Here is a 17989-nt window from a genome sequence, read left to right on the forward strand (position 1 = left end):
TGAGCTACAGTTCTGGCGGCCAATCACCGGTGAGAAGGCGGAGCCGAGCAGCCGCGCGAACATCCAGTGGACGAACCGAATGAAGGAGCAGCCGCGCTTCCTGGACCGGAGCCAGGTAACAGACAGCAGCCCCCTGCAGACGTTGACTCGAGTATAAGCCGAGGGGGCCGTTTTTCAGCACAAAAAAATGTGCTGAAAAACTCGGCTTATACTCGAGTATATACGGTACCGCTGCGATGGTCAAGAGCTGGAAAATTTACTTTGAGTTATTCTTTGGTGGTAGGTTACGGTAGTAACAAGAAACACAGCTAAATAAAAAAAATGATTTTTTTTTATTTACTATTTTGGGCCAGTTTTCCTTTGATAATAATAAAAAAAAAATAATAAAAAAAAAATAATAAAAAAAAAGGAGCTATCCATTACCATTTACCACCAAATGAAAGACTAATTTGTCCCGAAAAAAATGCGGTATAATTCACCTGGATGTACAAAGTAGTTGTGATGATACGGACGGTTTTACTAACACAAGTCAACGTTGCCAAATTGTGCTTAGGCATTTAGATTTGTTTCACCCTCAGGTGTGAAGGGGTTAAAAGGCATGACTTTTTTTTTTTTTTCTTCATGGTCCACTATAAAAGGACTAGCGACCAATAACCGCGCTGAATTCAGAGCATCCCTTGTGGAAATCTTGGCCAGGTTAAGCTACAAGAATATGAAAACAGTGTTTTTGTTTCCTTGTTGGACCGTTTGCCTATGTATCTCCTCCTGTGGATCTTGTTTTTTAAGCCTTCGCCATGGCGGGGGGAAGATTAATGGCGCTCGGCTAGCGAACAAGAGCAGGACAATCAGATGCACCAAATGAACCCATCTGTTTTTACATTGCAGTGGCGTTTTCTTCTCTAGTAGATAATCCGCGACATTCTGTGAAGAATGCGGCTAGAAGTGATGCATCTTAATTACCCTTCCCGAATAAACAGCGCACAGTGGGGGGGGGGGGGGGGTACGCTCACCAAGCGCACAGGTCAACAGGCCTGGCTCTTGAGGTTGCCGGATCGGACAACACCGATCGGCAATGTCGCATGTGACTAAACCAGCATCTTTTGTTGCTGCATTTGATGTGTTTTCTTCAGTAAAAAAGACCCTGTCAGCGGGATACAGCTCTACTCACAAGGAGGCAAACTATCCATCAGAGAAGAAAAAAAGCAAAAAAAAACCCCAAAAATTAAAAGATCAATCCAACCAATAAAATCCATCAATTTAGCCCTTTTAAGGCCCCATGTACATGGGCCGATTCTGAACGATGGAAACTGACTGCTGGAAAAAGTAGGTTAAAAAAAAAAAAAAAAAAAAATGAACAAAGCCTATCATTCTATAGTGTGTACTTGTCTCTAGCCAGAGCACCTGGTGTGATTCTTGTCTCTTCTCATTCCCCTACTATCTGCATTAGTTATGCCAACATCAAGCAGTTCTGAGAGACAGCCCCTGCCCCTTCCCCCTTTTCCAGCACACAGCTGATGATTGACAGCCTCAGATGTGCATATGTCCCTGAAAGACTGTGCAGAAGGGGGTGTGGCCATTCCCTCCACTCAGGTCTCAGATTACACTTAGGCCCCATGTACACAGGACACTTCTGAACTGCTGGAAAACGTAGGTGAAAAAACAGCTGTTTAGCCGCGTTTGTATAACGCGCTTATGCGTGTTTGCGTTTAGAGGTGTTTTTCAAAGATAAGCGCATGAGAACTTCCCAAATACCCAGAATGCACTGAAAAGTGGTAAATTATTAACTATTTTAGACTGTTTCAGAGAAATACAGAGAGTAGAAGCAGAGATGGCAGTATGTGTGGAGATTAGCTTAGGTGAGTTGCTCATTAACTTTTCATTTGTTTCCAAGGGTGGGAAAGGTGTCTGGTGGAGGGTTAAAAAATGCTTAACGCAAACGCACATAAACGCGTTATGCAAACACGGCTAAACAGACGTTTTTATAACCTACGTTTTCCAGCAGTCCGTTTCCATCGTTCAGAAGTGTACATGGGGCCTAAGTGTAATCTGAGACCTGAGTGGAGGGAATGGCCACACCCCCTTCTACACAGTCTTTTAGGGAAATATGCACATCTGAGGCTGTCAATCACCTGCTGTATGCTGGAAAAGGGGGGCGGGGGCTGTCTCCCAGGACTGCTTGATGTTGGCATAACTAATGCATATAGCAGGGGAATGAGAAGAGACAGAAATTATTATTATACAGGATTTATATTATACAGAATTTATATATTATACAGGATTTCTATATTATTATTATACAGGATTTATATATTATTATTATTATTATTATTATACAGGATTTATATATTATTATACAGGATTTATATATTATTATTATTATTATTATTATTATACAGGATTTATATATTATTATACAGGATTTATATATTATTATTATACAGGATTTCTATATTATTATTATACAGGATTTATATATTATTATTATTATACAGGATTTATATATTATTATTATTATACAGGATTTATATATTATTATTATACAGGATTTATATATTATTATTATACAGGATTTATATTATCATTGTTATTATACAGGATTTCTATATTATTATTATACAGGATTTCTATATTATTATTATTATACAGGATTTATATATTATTATTATACAGGATTTATATTATCATTGTTATTATACAGGATTTATATATTATTATTATACAGGATTTATATATTATTATTATACAGGATTTATATATTATTATTATTATACAGGATTTATATATTATTATTATACAGGATTTATATATTATTATTATTATTATTATACAGAATTTATATGACGCTAACAGTTTGCTCAGCACTTTACAATATAACGGGAGACAATACAGCAACAATACAGTTCAATACAAGAGGGATAGGAGGGCCTGATCCTGGGAGCTTACAATCTAGGAGATCACACTAGGTGCTTTGGATAGAGGCAAGTACACACTATAGAATGATAGGCTTTGTTCATTTTTCATCTTAAGACTGGTTACAATCACTTATCATAGGGCTTAATCATCCTACGTTCTTAAGCGGTGGCTGCATTCGTTTTCCTTTTTCAGGATAAGGCATTTACAGTACGCTGCAATATATTACATTTTTGTTGTTGGGTTTAGCTATCCTTTAAGTGATAATCCCAGCCTTAGGTAACAGCTTTCGATGACAACGGAGCAGCTGTTTATGTAGTTGTCAGAAGTTGGTATGTGGGCCTTAATCCATTCAATCCTAGAAAAGAAAAGAAAAAAAAAACAAAAAACAACACACAACTGCCCCAACTGTGAGCACACAATCATCTGAAAACGTTCAGAAATGCTGCGGAGTCCTGGTGACGTCACGCACCACAATTACGACCACAGAGAAGCTTCCCGCGGCCCCCGGGGGACACGACAGCCCCATCAGATGCATTTGTGGCCGTTAATGCTTCACGCCTGTGCAATTATAACTCGATTTACGAGACGCTCCCCATCGCTGCCCCTAATGCCACCAACAACGTTCCAGAACATGGAAAGCAAGATGCATTATCTCCACTAATGGCAATTTATCAACAACAAGCTTTATGCCTCTGCGTCCAAAAGTGCAAGATTCACGCGGGGGGGGGGGAGGAAAGAGGATGAGCGCTAAGAGGCTATCAAATATTAAAGCAACATGTTCCCGCGAAATAAATCCATGAGACTACTGTGCCGGGGAATTGCTTTTCTTAAAAGGAAAACTGATTTTTATTCATAAAAATTCAATGAACATGCAAGCTGTTTTGTAACTGAATGTTATTAAAAAATGACCGATCAGAAACCAGATGCAAATTTTAAAAACGGACAAAAAAAAAGAAAAATAATTAGATTTTAGCATGCACCACTTTTTCTCCTCATCCTTTCCTTTCTAAGGGCTAGTTCACACCAGATGCAGTCCAGTACTTTTATTCTGTATGCAGTGTGTTTTCTACGTATTCCTATGTATTTCTATGTATGGGCAGCACAGTGGCCAACTATGGGCAGCACAGTGGCCAACTATGGGCAGCACAGTGGCCAACTATGGGCAGCACAGTGGCCAACTATGGGCAGCACAGTGGCCAACTAATGGGCAGCACAGTGGCCAACTATGGGCAGCACAGTGGCCAACTATGGGGAGCACAGTGGCCAACTATGGGGAGCACAGTGGCCAACGATGGGCAGCACAGTGGCTAAATGATTAGCACTTCCACCTGGCAGTGCTAGGGTTGTTGGTTCGAATCCCAACCACTTCACCACCTGCCTGGAGATTGCATGTTCTCCCTGTGTCTGCGTGGGTTTCCTCTGGGTACTCCGATTTCCTCCCACACTCCAAAGGACATGCTGGTAGGTGAATTGGATCCTGTCTAAAATTGGTCCTAGTATGTGTATGAATGTGAGTTAGGGACCTTAGATTGTAAACCCCTTGAGGGTTAGGGACTGATGTGAATGTATGAATGTACAATATATATATATATATGTAAAGTGCTGCATAAATTGACGACGCTATATAAGTACCTGAAATAAATAGGTAGACAGACTCTCCTACTCAGAGATGTGTTTGGTGGACTATACTGCAATGGTCAAAGAGTGGGCCTAAGAACCATTTTTTATGGAGAGCAAAATCCAGCTGTCATTTTGACAGCAGAAATTTGCAAGCAAGTGCAGCGGGCTGGATGGAAGTAGGTCAGAGAGACAGGTTGTGTGATATACACCTTGTGTACTTTGATGAAATATTTTTGTCCATCTGTCATATTCCCAGATCCAGAGCAGATTAAACATGGAGCAGTTACTCATATTTGGAGGTCCTGACCATTACGGTGCTGTTTGGAAGGCCGTTGGACAGACTGGTCTGGTATGCATGGATGGTAAGCAATGACAAAATTGCATTTATCTTTAATAACTTCCCCATCTGGCCCATGTATATAAAACGGGCGGACAGGAGCAGTGCAGGAGCGGCTTGTCATTCATAAACGGCACCCGACATTCTAGCCTGTGCGCTCCCTGGGAGCGCGCAGCACCGCGATCCGGTGCCCGCTGTGTCTTCTGGAAACAGCGGAACACTAAATCGCTGTACGGGACCTCTGTGTGAAGTCCTAAACATGTGATCACCGATTGGCCAATCAGTGATCACATGAATAGTAGTAAGCAAGATGTCACTTCTTACATCATTGCTTACTACGTGTGAAATCTGTGAATGACCACAGAGATCACATGGTACAATGCTATTCACAACAACCTTGTACCATGTGACAAGCTGTGACCAATCACAGCTCACACAGTATTTCTCAATGGCTGCAGGAGTGCAGCCAGAGAGAAGGAGAAAAGATTGCTTCTACAGCCAATCAGTGTTTAAAAAAAAAAATATATATATATATATATATATATATATATATATATATATATATATATATATATATATATATATATATATATATATATATATATCTATCTTCATCACCCCCTCTAGTACAGTGTCGCTATGGTGACACTGTACTGCTAGGGTGACAGTATGTAGAAAAAAAAAAAATAATAATAATAATAATAATTTAATAAAAAAAAAATAGAAATGTAAACAAATATTTTGAAAAATTATAATTTTTGGTTATAAACTAATTTGGGTTAATTTTTTTTTACTACAAAGATAACTGAATACATTTTGGCCAAGATTTATGAAGAAAGATTATTTGCAAAATTTTATAAGAAAAACTTTTCTTCAAAATTTGACTTTCATTTATATAGCAAAAAAAATAAAAATCCCAGCGGTGAATAAATACCACCAAAATAAAAGTTTTATCGGTCTCAAATAAAAAAAAAAAAAAAAAGATAAAAAATCCATATGGGTACAGTGTTGCATGACCGTGCAATTGTCAAAGTGTGATAGCACTGAGAGCTGAAAATTGGCCTGGACAGGAAGGGGGTGAAAGTGTCTGGACTTGAAGTGGTTCAACTGTACTGTTTTAATACAAAAAAAAAAAAAAAAAAAAAAAAAAATCGCTTGATAATTAGTCTTGAAGGATACAAATGAACACAAGGGAGTTAATTTACTAAAAGGTAAATAAACTGTGGACTTTGCAGCACTTAGTAGATGAGTCGAAGCTTAACTTTGTTACAAATACTAATCACACGCCAAAAAAAAAAAAATCAAAAAAAAAAATCATTTTTGCCTGTACATTACTGGATGATGGAAGTCGGCAGAGCTTGCCCTCATTGAGCCCCGGTTCACATCTATGCGGCCGTGCGGGCTGCGTTTTGCGTGGGCACGAGAGCCAAATCATTTGAATGGACTCCCGTGCCCCGTGATACGCAGGGAAGAAGTCCCTGCACTTCTGAAAACGCAACCCGCACGAGAACCTCGGTTCCCAGTACGGTTGCGATCAGGGGCGGACTGACAACTCATGGGGCCCCCGGGCAATAGGAGATCATGAGGCCCCTGTGTCCTTGCCCAAACTCAAAAGCCTATGGAAAACAAGGCACCAGGGGCATCTCATGGGGCCCCCTACTGACCCCGAGCCCTTGGGCAGTGCCCGAGTTTCCAAATGGTCAGTCCGCCTCTGGTATGGCTATTTCTACTGTACTTTCACATTAGACCCTCCCCTCAAGGAGCTTACAACCAGGGAGTACATGCAAACTCCATACAAATTACACACTAGGGGGAGACCCTCTGGGGCAGGGGTGTATGTAGGTTTTGTGCTGCCCTAGGTAACACAAAAATTGGCTCCCCCCCTTCACGGAGAGACCCTGACACCGACCAACATCCCCCTCCCCCACGAAAGGAGCCTGCCATTGACCCTCGGGTAGTGCCCGAGTTCTCGAATGGTCAGTCCGCCCCTGGTTGCGATTTCCAGCGCGGGCGGCGTGCCATTAAAACTAATAGCTCCTGCCCATGGGTCCACATTCTTCTGTGCGGGTGGTGCAGCTGCATGGATGTTCGTGTGGATCCGCAGCGGCACCACCCGTACGTATTTGAACCTAGCCTTACTAAGCTCTGAAGCAACTGCACTTGCAAAGTGCTCAGTCTATTTGCCTTTAGTAAATCAACCCCCTTGCCACATATTTATTTTATTTATTTCAGGTACTTATATAGCACCATCAATTTACACAGTGCTTTACATATATATTGTACATTCACATCAGTCCCTAACCCTCAAGGGGTGTACAATCTAAGGTCCCTAACCCTCAAGGGGTGTACAATCTAAGGTCCCTAACCCTCAAGGGGCGTACAATCTAAGGTCCCTAACCCTCAAGGGGTGTACAATCTAAGGTCCCTAACCCTCAAGGGGTGTACAATCTAAGGTCCCTAACTCACATTCATACATACACATATTAGGGACAATTTAGACAGGATCCAGTTCACCTACCAGCATGTCTTTGGGGTGTAGGAGGAAACCAGAGTACCCGGAGGAAACCCATAAATATATATATTATTTATTTATTTCAGGTACTTATATAGCGCCGTCAATTTGCGCAGCACTTTACATCTATATTGTACATTCACATCAGTCCCTAACCCTCAAGGGGCGTACAATCTAAGGTCCCTAACTTACATTCATACATACAAATACTAGGGACAATTTAGACAGGATCCAATTCACCTCCCAGCACGTCTTTGGAGTGTGGGAGGAAACTGGAGCACCTGGAGGAAACCTGCGCAGGCACAGGGAGAACATGCAAACTCCAGGCAGGTGGTGCCATGGCTGGGATTCGAACCAACGACCCGAGTACTGCCAGGCGGAACTGCTAACCATTTAGCCACTGTGCTGCCCACATTTTATTTATTACCCATTTTAATGGGTACAGGCTGGTTGCTGGCTTACAGGCCAACTCTCAAACAGTACTGAGAGCCCTGCGCTGCCGTGCGGTTTAAGTCTTCGATGGGGTTAAAAAGCGACGACGATTTAAAAAGAACGGCAATTCCGTCTCTTTCTGCGTAATGCGGCAGAAATGACTTGAGAGCTGCAAGTCAGTGTAGGACTAATAAAAATAAAATATATGTAAGAATTACACGTCTTTAAATCTATAAATGGCACGGCCAAGATAAAAATGAGACTGACACGCTTTTCAGTTCTCCAACCACGACAAAAAAAAAAAAAAAAAAAAAAAAAAAAAAAGCGGGCAATGGAGCCGTGCCTGGCTAATGACACTTACCTCCAGATATCTGTAGCGGAGAAAATAACTTTATATCTAAATCGTCCATAGAAGATGCATTGTGTCCCATCAAATAGATGGAGGAATGGAATGATGTGTGCTCTATGGGGCCTCGTTCCCGCTATCACCTTGTAATGATGCCGACGGAACATCACATTACCGTTTATCTGTCTTGGCGCAATTGGATTAACCGTTTAAGTGTCCTGACCGTTACTGCGCTGCTTGGAAGGTCACTGGACAAAGATTGGGCTGGGAGCGGGAGATGATGAGCAACAGAAAAAAAAAAAAAAAAAATTGCATTCCTTTTTACGGTTTACCTTCTGAATTACAATGTCCTGGGAGGACACCAGTTATCACATTACCCCTCTCTTCTTCCTGCAGGTTGATAAGCTGCCCAATCACAGCAGTGCCTTCTTCATCGGAAAGTTCAGCAGCAGAAAGGACTGGGTTCGCACCTCTGCGTTTTTTTTTTGCAGAAACGCACTACAGTCCAAGTAACATGGTTTCCTATGGATCTAGTTCACATCTGTGCGTTCTGAGCCAGGAAAGGGTAAGACTGTGTGTAAAAGACTTCAATGGACCCGCACCAAAAATTTAAGTGTTGCGTTTTTGATGCATTTTATTTGGTTTTGTTTCGGGTTTTGGCTAATAGGAAAGTATTGACAGCTCTGTTCATGTAGTGCCACTCTGATGCGACTTTGATGTGACTTTACACTCTATGGCACTCAAGTAGCATCAAAAGTAGTGCAGGAACTTTTATGTGTTCAAAGTCACATGTTGGGGTTAGGAACAGGGGTGGACTGACCATTTGGAAACTCGGGCACTGCCTGAGGGCCCGGGGTCAGTAGGGGGCCCCATGAGATGCCCCTGGTACCTTTTTCATAGGCTTTTTTGAGTTTGGGCAAGGACACAGGGGCCCCATGATCCCCTATTGCCCAGGGGCCCCATGAGTTGTCAGTCCGCCCCTGGTTAGGAATGGCGATAATTGTTAGGTTAAAAAGCTAAAAACTCTATCTCTAACCCTAACATTTAAAGCAAAGTTCCACCTGAACATAAAAAAAAATAAATAAAAGTAAACAGCTACAAAAACTGTAGCTGCTGACTTTTAAAATACAGCCGAGTGGCTGCAAGTCCCTCGGTCCAGCGGTGTTCTCACCACCGCTGGTTTCACCGACCTTCTTCTCTCCCGGCATCTTCAGTGTGGGCACCCGGCTGTGACAGCTTGCAGCTTCACACCCGAGTGCCCACTGCGCATGCGTGAGAAAAGCTACGCTTTGTGAATGGCCCCCTAGTCTACTGGGAACTGTCATGTGTCCCAGAAGACTATGGGGAGGGAGGACGACTTCCGCTTCCGGTCGCCTAGGCGATCACAGCGGAAGTGGGAGCGGGTACCTGTCAAATTCGGGTACCCCCTCCCCCCATGCTCACCAAAGGTGCCAATCCTTAATGGGGAGCGAGGGACAAAGGCTTAAAGTGGAACCTTTTCAACCTTTTCATGATCTATGTGATCTAAATAAATAATATTTTGCATTCACTAATTTGGCGATTATTACTCCGCATAGGATTTGTAATAAACCACTTTTTGGCAGCTCTGCTCTAGTCAGCTGCTAACTTCTTTTTATAGGTGGTTTAAAATCCACACTTCATATATAATCCCCGTCTCACTTCATATATAATCAGGTGATTGCACCTAATTACGATGGCAACCTTTTTTTCTTATATTAAAGTGCAAACTTTCCTTTTGGGTGGAGCTCCGCTTTAACCCAAACCCCAACATGCGACTTTGAACACAAAGGTTCCTTGCGGAACTTCCCCTCTTTTGATGCTACATGACAGCCAGAGAGTGTAAGGCCGCATCAAAAGTCACATAAAAGTTGCACTACATGAAAAGAACTGCCATACTTTCCTATTAGCCAAAAAAAGGTATCAAAAACACGTAAAAAAATTAATGTTCAAAACATGACGGAAAAAAACGCACCAACCTGCATAGATGTGAACCTAACCTCACTGATCCTGAGGTTACTTAACCTCTTCAAGCCAGCCAAATGCAAATGTGCGGCCTCCCGGCATCTGGGCCTAGACGCCGAGTGGCCGCACATTTGCGTTCTATTAAAAAAGAACATATGTGCTGAGAGCGCGCACCCTGCGCGCTCCGAGCACATGTCCGGTACTCATGGAAAGGCCCCGATCTCCTCTTTCGATCAGGACCTTTCCCAATCATGTGACCGCCGTGATGGCGTGTCAAATGACACTAAACCCCGCCCCCCTGGCCTCTGAAACCCTTAAAGGGCCGGGAGGTGCTGGCGTGAAGGGGTTAAACACACAAAACAAATAGCTTTTGCTAAAACTTTTAAGAGGTTCTAAAGACAGAAGGTATTTCCCAGAATGCATTTGTGCCCTGTAAACAGATCAGCCAGCTTATGCAAGAGTCTAAATATTCATTCCTAAACATTTTATTGGTACAGACTTAAAGCGGAGTTCCACTCACCTGTCAAAAAAAAAAGTCAGCTGCTGACTTTTTGACAGGTGAGTAGAACTCCACTTCGACTTTTAAAAAACAGCCACTTACCTGTCCCTCGGTCCCGTGGTGTGTCCCCCGCAGCCCGTTTCACCAGCAGTGCTGTATTCCAGGAGGCCGGCATCTTCAGTGTGGGCACCAGGCTGTGATAGCTTGCGGCTTCACAGCCGGGTGCCCACTGCGCATGCGCGAGTAGCGCTGCGCTTCGTGGATGGTCCTGTAGTCTTCTGGGACCTGTCACATGTCCCAAAAGACTACAGGGAGGGAGGACACCTTCTGCTTCTGATCGCCTAGGCCAGGGGTAGGCAACCTGCTGCTCTCTAGCTGTTGTGGAACTACATTTCCCATGAGGCATTGCAACATTACAAAACTGGCAGTTACAGCTACGACTTGCAGAGGCATGATGGAACTTGTAGTCCTGCAACAGCTGGAGAGCCGCAGGTTGCCTACCCCTGGCCTAGGCGATCGGACCGGAAGCGGGAGCGGGTACCTGTCAAATTCGGGTACCCGCTGCCCGCCCCCAAAAGGTGCCAATCCTTAATGGGGAGTGGGGGAGCAGTCCTTAATGCGGAACTTCCCCTCTTTGGTGGAGCTCCGCTTTAAAGTGTCATTATAACCAGATTTAACAAAAAAAAAAAAGTACCCACTATTGATAAATGCTGTATTACATGCTGTTTATACTCAGTCACAGAGGCAGACTGACCATTCGGAAACTCGGGCACTGCCCGAGGGCCCGGGGTCAGTAGGGGGCCCCATGAGATGCCCCTGGTACCTTTGAGTTTGGGCAAGGACACAGGGGCCCCATGATCACCTATTGCCCGGGGGCCCCATGAGTTGTCAGTCCGCCCCTGCTCAGTCACTATGGGATTCATTTTCTGTATTCTGCAAAAAACCTGGATGATCCTGCTGTTGTTTGTCTCCCCCTCCTGTCTACGTCCCCAACGCAGTTGGGGGTATTGCAGAGCAGTGTTATCAGCTATGGGGGTGGGATTGATGGAGGTATTATCCTCCCTGTTATTCCAAGACAGGCTGGAGTGATGCGACACAGCCTGTGACTGACAGAAAACCTCCCACATCAGTTATTGCCAAAAAATAAAAAGATTTGATTTCAAATGTATATATTTGTATGATGATTTATAGCAGCATTTGGGATATGGAGTAAAAATAAATATCAATAAACTTTTTTTTTTTTTTCTTTTTTCAACGTGACCATTAGCAGAGGACTACTCATGTTTCCCTGCGGACAGGCTGGGAAAGATCTGGGTCATGTGACATCTGTATATCGATTAGGAAAAAAGGTACTTAGATTTTTTTTTTTTTTTTTTTTTATATATTAAAATAATTACAGTGCCATCATCCACATAGAGAACGCGATAGGAAAATGTAACTTATTATCACTTTAAAATTCTACATTAAATTATTCACTTCTCCCACTTTCTATTTTGGCTATGGGACAGGAAGTGAAGGGAAATCTCCACAACGGGACACAGAGAGTGAAACAACTGACAGGAGTTATAACCTTCCTTAACCTTTTCTCCCACTTCCTATGGGACAGGAAGTGAAATCTCGACAATGGGACACAGAAAACAAAACAACTGACAGGAGTTATAACCTTCCTTAACCTTTTCTCCCACTTCCTATGGGACAGGAAGTGAAATCTCGACAATGGGACACAGAAAACAAAACAACTGACAGGAGTTAACGTTCCTTAACCTTTTCTTCTACTTCCTATGGGACAGGAAGTGAAATCTCTGAAATGGGACACAGAGAGCAAAACAACTGACAGGAGTTATAACCTTCCTTAGCCAGAATAGGAAGTGGGAGAAAAGGTTATGGGACAGGAAGTGAAGGGAAATCAACACAATGGGACACAGAGAGCAAAACAACTGACAGGAGTTATAACCTTCCTTAGACAGAATAGGAAGTGGGAGAAAAGGTTATGGGGCAGGAAGTGAAGAGAAATCAACACAATGGGACACAGAGAGCAAAACAACTGACAGGAGTTAACCTTCTTTAACCTTTTCTCCCACTTTCTATTTTGGCTATGGGACAGAAAGTGAAGGGAAATCTCCACAATGGGACACACAGAGTAAAACAACTGACAGGAGTTATAACCTTCCCTAGCCAGAATAGGAAGTGGGAGAAAAGGTTATGGGACAGAAAGTGAAGGGAAATCTCCACAATGGGACACAGAGAGCAAAACAACTGACAGTAGTTAACCTTCCTTAACCTTTTCTCCCACTTCCTATGGGACAGGAAGTGAAGGGAAATCAACACAATGGGACAGAGAGAGTAAAACTGACAGGAGTTATAACCTTCCTTAACCTTTTCTCCCACTTTCTATTTTGGCTATGGGACAGGAAGTGAAGGGAAATCTCCACAATGGGACACAGAGAGCAAAACAACTGACAGTAGTTAACCTTCCTTAACCTTTTCTCCCACTTCCTATGGGACAGGAAGTGAAGGGAAATCAACACAATGGGACAGAGAGAGTAAAACTGACAGGAGTTATAACCTTCCTTAACCTTTTCTCCCACTTTCTATTTTGGCTATGGGACAGGAAGTGAAGGGAAATCTCCACAATGGGACACAGAGAGCAAAACAACTGACAGTAGTTAACCTTCCTTAACCTTTTCTCCCACTTCCTATGGGACAGGAAGTGAAATCTCCACAATGGGACACAGAAAGCAAAACAACTGACAGGAGTTAACCTTCCTTAACCTTTTCTTCCACTTTCTATGGGACAGGAAGTGAAGGGAAATCTCTGCAATGGAACACAGAGAGCAAAACAACTGACAGGAGTTATAACCTTCCTTAGCCAGAATAGGAAGTGGGAGAAAAGGTTATGGGACAGGAAGTGAAGGGAAATCTTCACAACGGGAAACAGAGTAAAACTGACAGGAGTTATAACCTTCCTTAACCTTTTCTTCCACTTTCTATGGGACAGGAAGTGAAGGGAAATCTCCATAATGGGACACAGAGCAAAAAAACTGATAGGAGTTAACCTTCCTTAACCTTTTCTCCCACTTCCTATGGGACAGGAAGTGAAGGGAAATCAACACAATGGGACACAGAGAGCAAAACAACTGACAGGAGTTATAACCTTCCTTAGCCAGAATAGGAAGTGGGAGAAAAGGTTATGGGGCAGGAAGTGAAGAGAAATCAACACAATGGGACACAGAGAGCAAAACAACTGACAGGAGTTAACCTTCCTTAACCTTTTCTCCCACTTTCTATTTTGGCTATGGGACAGAAAGTGAAGGGAAATCTCCACAATGGGACACACAGAGTAAAACTGACAGGAGTTATAACCTTCCCTAGCCAGAATAGGAAGTGGGAGAAAAGGTTATGGGACAGAAAGTGAAGGGAAATCTCCACAATGGGACACAGAGTAAAACTGACAGGAGTTATAACCTTCCTTACTCTATTCAGTTGTACCTTTTTTGTTTTTACGCCTGGAGCTTGGCTTCAAGAAAAACTTTTCTTATGCTACTTTTATATGATGTGCATTTTGCCGTGATTTTGAACTGCATGTAATCAAAACAAAATATTTCACCCAGGGCCTCTGTAATATCACGAAGCAAGAAAAGTGCAGGCCTGCAGGGTACCACAGCTAAAAACAGCACGTGTGCACCGAGAGGGATGTATACAGACAGTGCTGGGAGACACAGCCATCTCAGATCAGCAGCAGACACGTTCCCAGGGGGCCGCGGCTGCTACCAGACTTCCTACCTGGCATTGCAGCGGGCCGCAGCTGACGGCGATAATTTCACTGACTATCTTCTTCTCCTTTAATCTGACGGCTTCTTCCACGGCAATCTCGCAGAAGGGATTCATCGAGTGTTTCACCCCATCGGTCACCACACCGGTCTTATCCGGCTTCACGCGGACCTGCGAACACAAAGATAAAAAAAAAAAAAACTTGATCCTTGTATCTTATATGTGGTCGGCACCTTGAACCCATTTATACGATACGCTGCAGACACTGTGCGGGCAGATAAAGAAAATGTCACATTCCTATTTGTATTGTACAAACAGTAGAAAAAAAAAAAAAAAACATTCATACATTCAACTGCCACTGAGGCTGTATGCAGGTAGGCACTTCCATAGAGTACACGCGTGTGCACATGATTTATGCAAGCGCCGGAACCTACCCGCATCTTGTAATTGCAATACGTAGCAGCTGTGGGTCCCAGGAAAGGGTTTTTTTTTTTTTTTTTTTTTTACACACAGATTCTGGAAGCTCATGCATGCCATTTGGCCCCATCGCAGCCAAGTACACGAGCCCTTAAGTCTGACACGGGCCTACGTGTAAGCAAAGGGCTGTCTTTTCCTGCACAGGTGGTCCATGCATGTGCATGCAGCCAGTCCCATTCATGCCTACTGGGACATGGCGCCATGCATCCGGACCTGGCCAGCTGTCAAACTGGGACCAGTGGCTGCCGCAGCATTCCAATGAACTGGCCTGCCCGCACGCGCATGCATGGATCACCTGTGCACCGTGTGTGGGCAAAGACGGCCCTTCACACAGAGGTATGCATACGTACGCCCATGTGAATGAGGCCTTATACTTAGCATTTCCCAATATCTTTAGGCAAGTCACATGACACAGAGGCGCTTATGCAGGCCATAGATGGCTTGAAAACCGGGCGTTTTTTTCGTCCGATAAATGAAACATCGGTCGTTCGTTAAACCAACGTAACCACCAATTATTACGAAAATCGGCCAACCAAGTCACAAAAATCATGACATATAACATGAAATGTCATTTTTTCAGATCACGGCTCATGCGCATATTTTTTCGTAAAAACAATCGTACGATTTGACCATCATTGACGCAAAAAATCGGTTGTTTTCTACAAATTTTCTAACATGACCGATAATCCAAAAGTGGAAAAAAAAAAAAAACGCAAAAACCGGCCGACGAATTAACCCACTAACAGTGCGAAAATCAGCCGATTAATCTTTCGGACGAAAACTAGGCTGATTTTCGAACCGTCTATGGTCGGCATTATCAAGCCAACTTGATTCCCCCCGGTTCACACCTATCCGGCCGTGTTTTGCACGGGTACGAGAGCCCATTCATTTGAATGGACTCCTGTGCCCGTGACACGCAGGGAAAGGAGTCCCTGCGCTTCTTCCGAAAACGCAGCCGAGGTTCCCAGTACGGTTGCATTTTCCAGTGCGGGCGGCGTGCCATTATAACTAATGGCACCCGCCCGCGGGGGCGCATTGCTCAGTGCGGGTGGTGCGGCTGCACAGATCTTCGTGCGGATCCGCAGCGGCACCACCCGCACAGATGTGAACCGGGGGGTGAAAGAGTGACCCTAGCTTCCAACTTACACAAGTTCACAGATCATTTAACAAGATTCCCTACGGATCTAGCTCACAACTGTGCGTTTTGAGCTGGTGCAGATTTTTGAAATGGTCAGGGACTTTTTTTTTTTTCCCCCGCAGCAGATTGCATTTTACGTATAATAGACTTCAATGGAGCCGCATCAAAAACACATGTAGATGCGTTTGTGTGTGCTTTTACTGCATGACAACAGATAACTGCCCCAAGCAACATTAACCCCTTGGCGCTGGCGCCTCCCGGCCCTTTAAGGGTTTCAGAAGCCAGGAGGCGAGGCGGGGTTTAGGGTCATGTGACCGCCGTGACACCCCATCACGGCGGTCACATGACCGGGAAAGGTCCCGATCAAAAGAGGCGGGACCTTTCCATGAGTATCTGACATGTGTGCTGGGAGCGCGCTCTCAGCACGTTTTTTTTTTTTTAATAGAATGCAAAATGTGCGGCCGCTCAGCACATTTGCGGTTGGCCGGTGCCAAGAGGTTAAACACATCCCAAAAAATGTAAAGCACGTAAAAAAAAAACAAAAAACAAAAAAACACATTATAAAAAAGGGATATGATACACATATGGAAAAAAAAAAAAAAAAAAAAAGGGTCAGGGACTTTTTTTCCCCTGCAGCAGATTGCATTTTGCTTGTAATAGACTTCAATGGAGCCGCATCAAAAACGCATGTACAGATGGTACATGGTACAGAGAGCTTCATAAAAGTGATTGTAAACCCTTACATACAGTCAGGTCCATAAATATTGGGACATGGACACAATTCTAACATTTTTGGCTCTATACACCACCACAATGGATTTGAAATGAAACAAACAAGATGTGCTTTAACTGCAGACTGTCAGCTTTAATTTGAGGGTATTTACATCCAAATCAGGTGAACGGTGTAGGAATTACAACAGTTTGCATATGTGCCTCCCACTTTTTAAGGGACCAAAAGTAATGGGACAGAATAATAATCATAAATCAAACTTTCACTTTTTAATACTTGGTTGTAAATCCTTTGCAGTCAATTACAGCCTGAAGTCTGGAACGCATAGACATCACCAGGCGCTGGGTTTCATCCCTGGTGATGCTCTGCCAGGCCTCTACTGCAACTGTCTTCAGTTCCTGCTTGTTCTTGGGGCATTTTCCCTTCAGTTTTGTCTTCAGCAAGTGAAATGCTCAATCGGATTCAGGTCAGGTGATTGACTTGGCCATTGCAGAACATTCCACTTCTTTCCCTTAAAAAACTCTTTGGTTGCTTTTGCAGTCTGCTTTGGGTCATTGTCCATCTGCACTGTGAAGCGTCCAATGAGTTGTGGAGCATTTGGCTGAATATGAGCAGATAATATTCCCGAAACACTTCAGAATTCATCCTGCTGCTTCTGTCAGCCGTCACATCATCAATAAATACAAGAGAACCAGTTCCATTGGCAGCCATACATGCCCACGCCATGACACTACCACCACCATGCTTCACTGATGAGGTGGTATGCTTAGGATCATGAGCAGTTCCTTTCCTTCTCCATACTCTTCTCTTCCCATCACTCTGGTACAAGTTGATGTCGGTCTCATCTGTCCATAGGATGTTGTTCCAGAACTGTGAAGGCTTTTTTACATGTCGTTTGGCAAACTCTAATCTGGCCTTCCTGTTTTTGAGGCTCACCAATGGTTTCCATCTTGTGGTGAACCCTCTGTATTCACTCTGGTGAAGTCTTCTCTTGATTGGTGACTTTGACACACATACACCTACCTCCTGGAGAGTGTTCTTGATCTGGCCAACTGTTGTGAAGGGTGTTTTCTTCACCAGGGAAAGAATTTTTTGCTCATCCACCACAGTTGTTTTCCGTGGTCTTCCGGGTCTTTTGGTGTTGCTGAGCTCACCGGTGCGTTCCTTCTTTTTAAGAATGTTCCAAACAGTTGTTTTGGCCACGCCTAATGTTTTTGCTATCTCTCTGATG

At 43.5% G+C, this 17989-nt stretch overlaps 1 protein-coding gene across 1 annotated transcript in view; it reads right to left on the reverse strand.

Moving 5' to 3' along the window:
• ETFB (electron transfer flavoprotein subunit beta) overlaps positions 1-17989 on the reverse strand; it is a 106942-nt gene that overhangs the window by 71794 nt on the left and 17159 nt on the right. The window contains exon 2 of the mRNA XM_089665049.1: positions 14426-14584. Within this exon, the coding sequence (XP_089521175.1) occupies positions 14426-14584 (159 nt within the window). The remainder of the gene's footprint in view (positions 1-14425; positions 14585-17989) is intronic.

Source organism: Staurois parvus, unplaced genomic scaffold (assembly GCF_062004578.1).
Source record: "Staurois parvus isolate SC_StPar_1 unplaced genomic scaffold, SC_StPar_1.0 ptg002113l, whole genome shotgun sequence".
Classification (NCBI taxonomy): Eukaryota; Metazoa; Chordata; class Amphibia; order Anura; family Ranidae; genus Staurois; species Staurois parvus.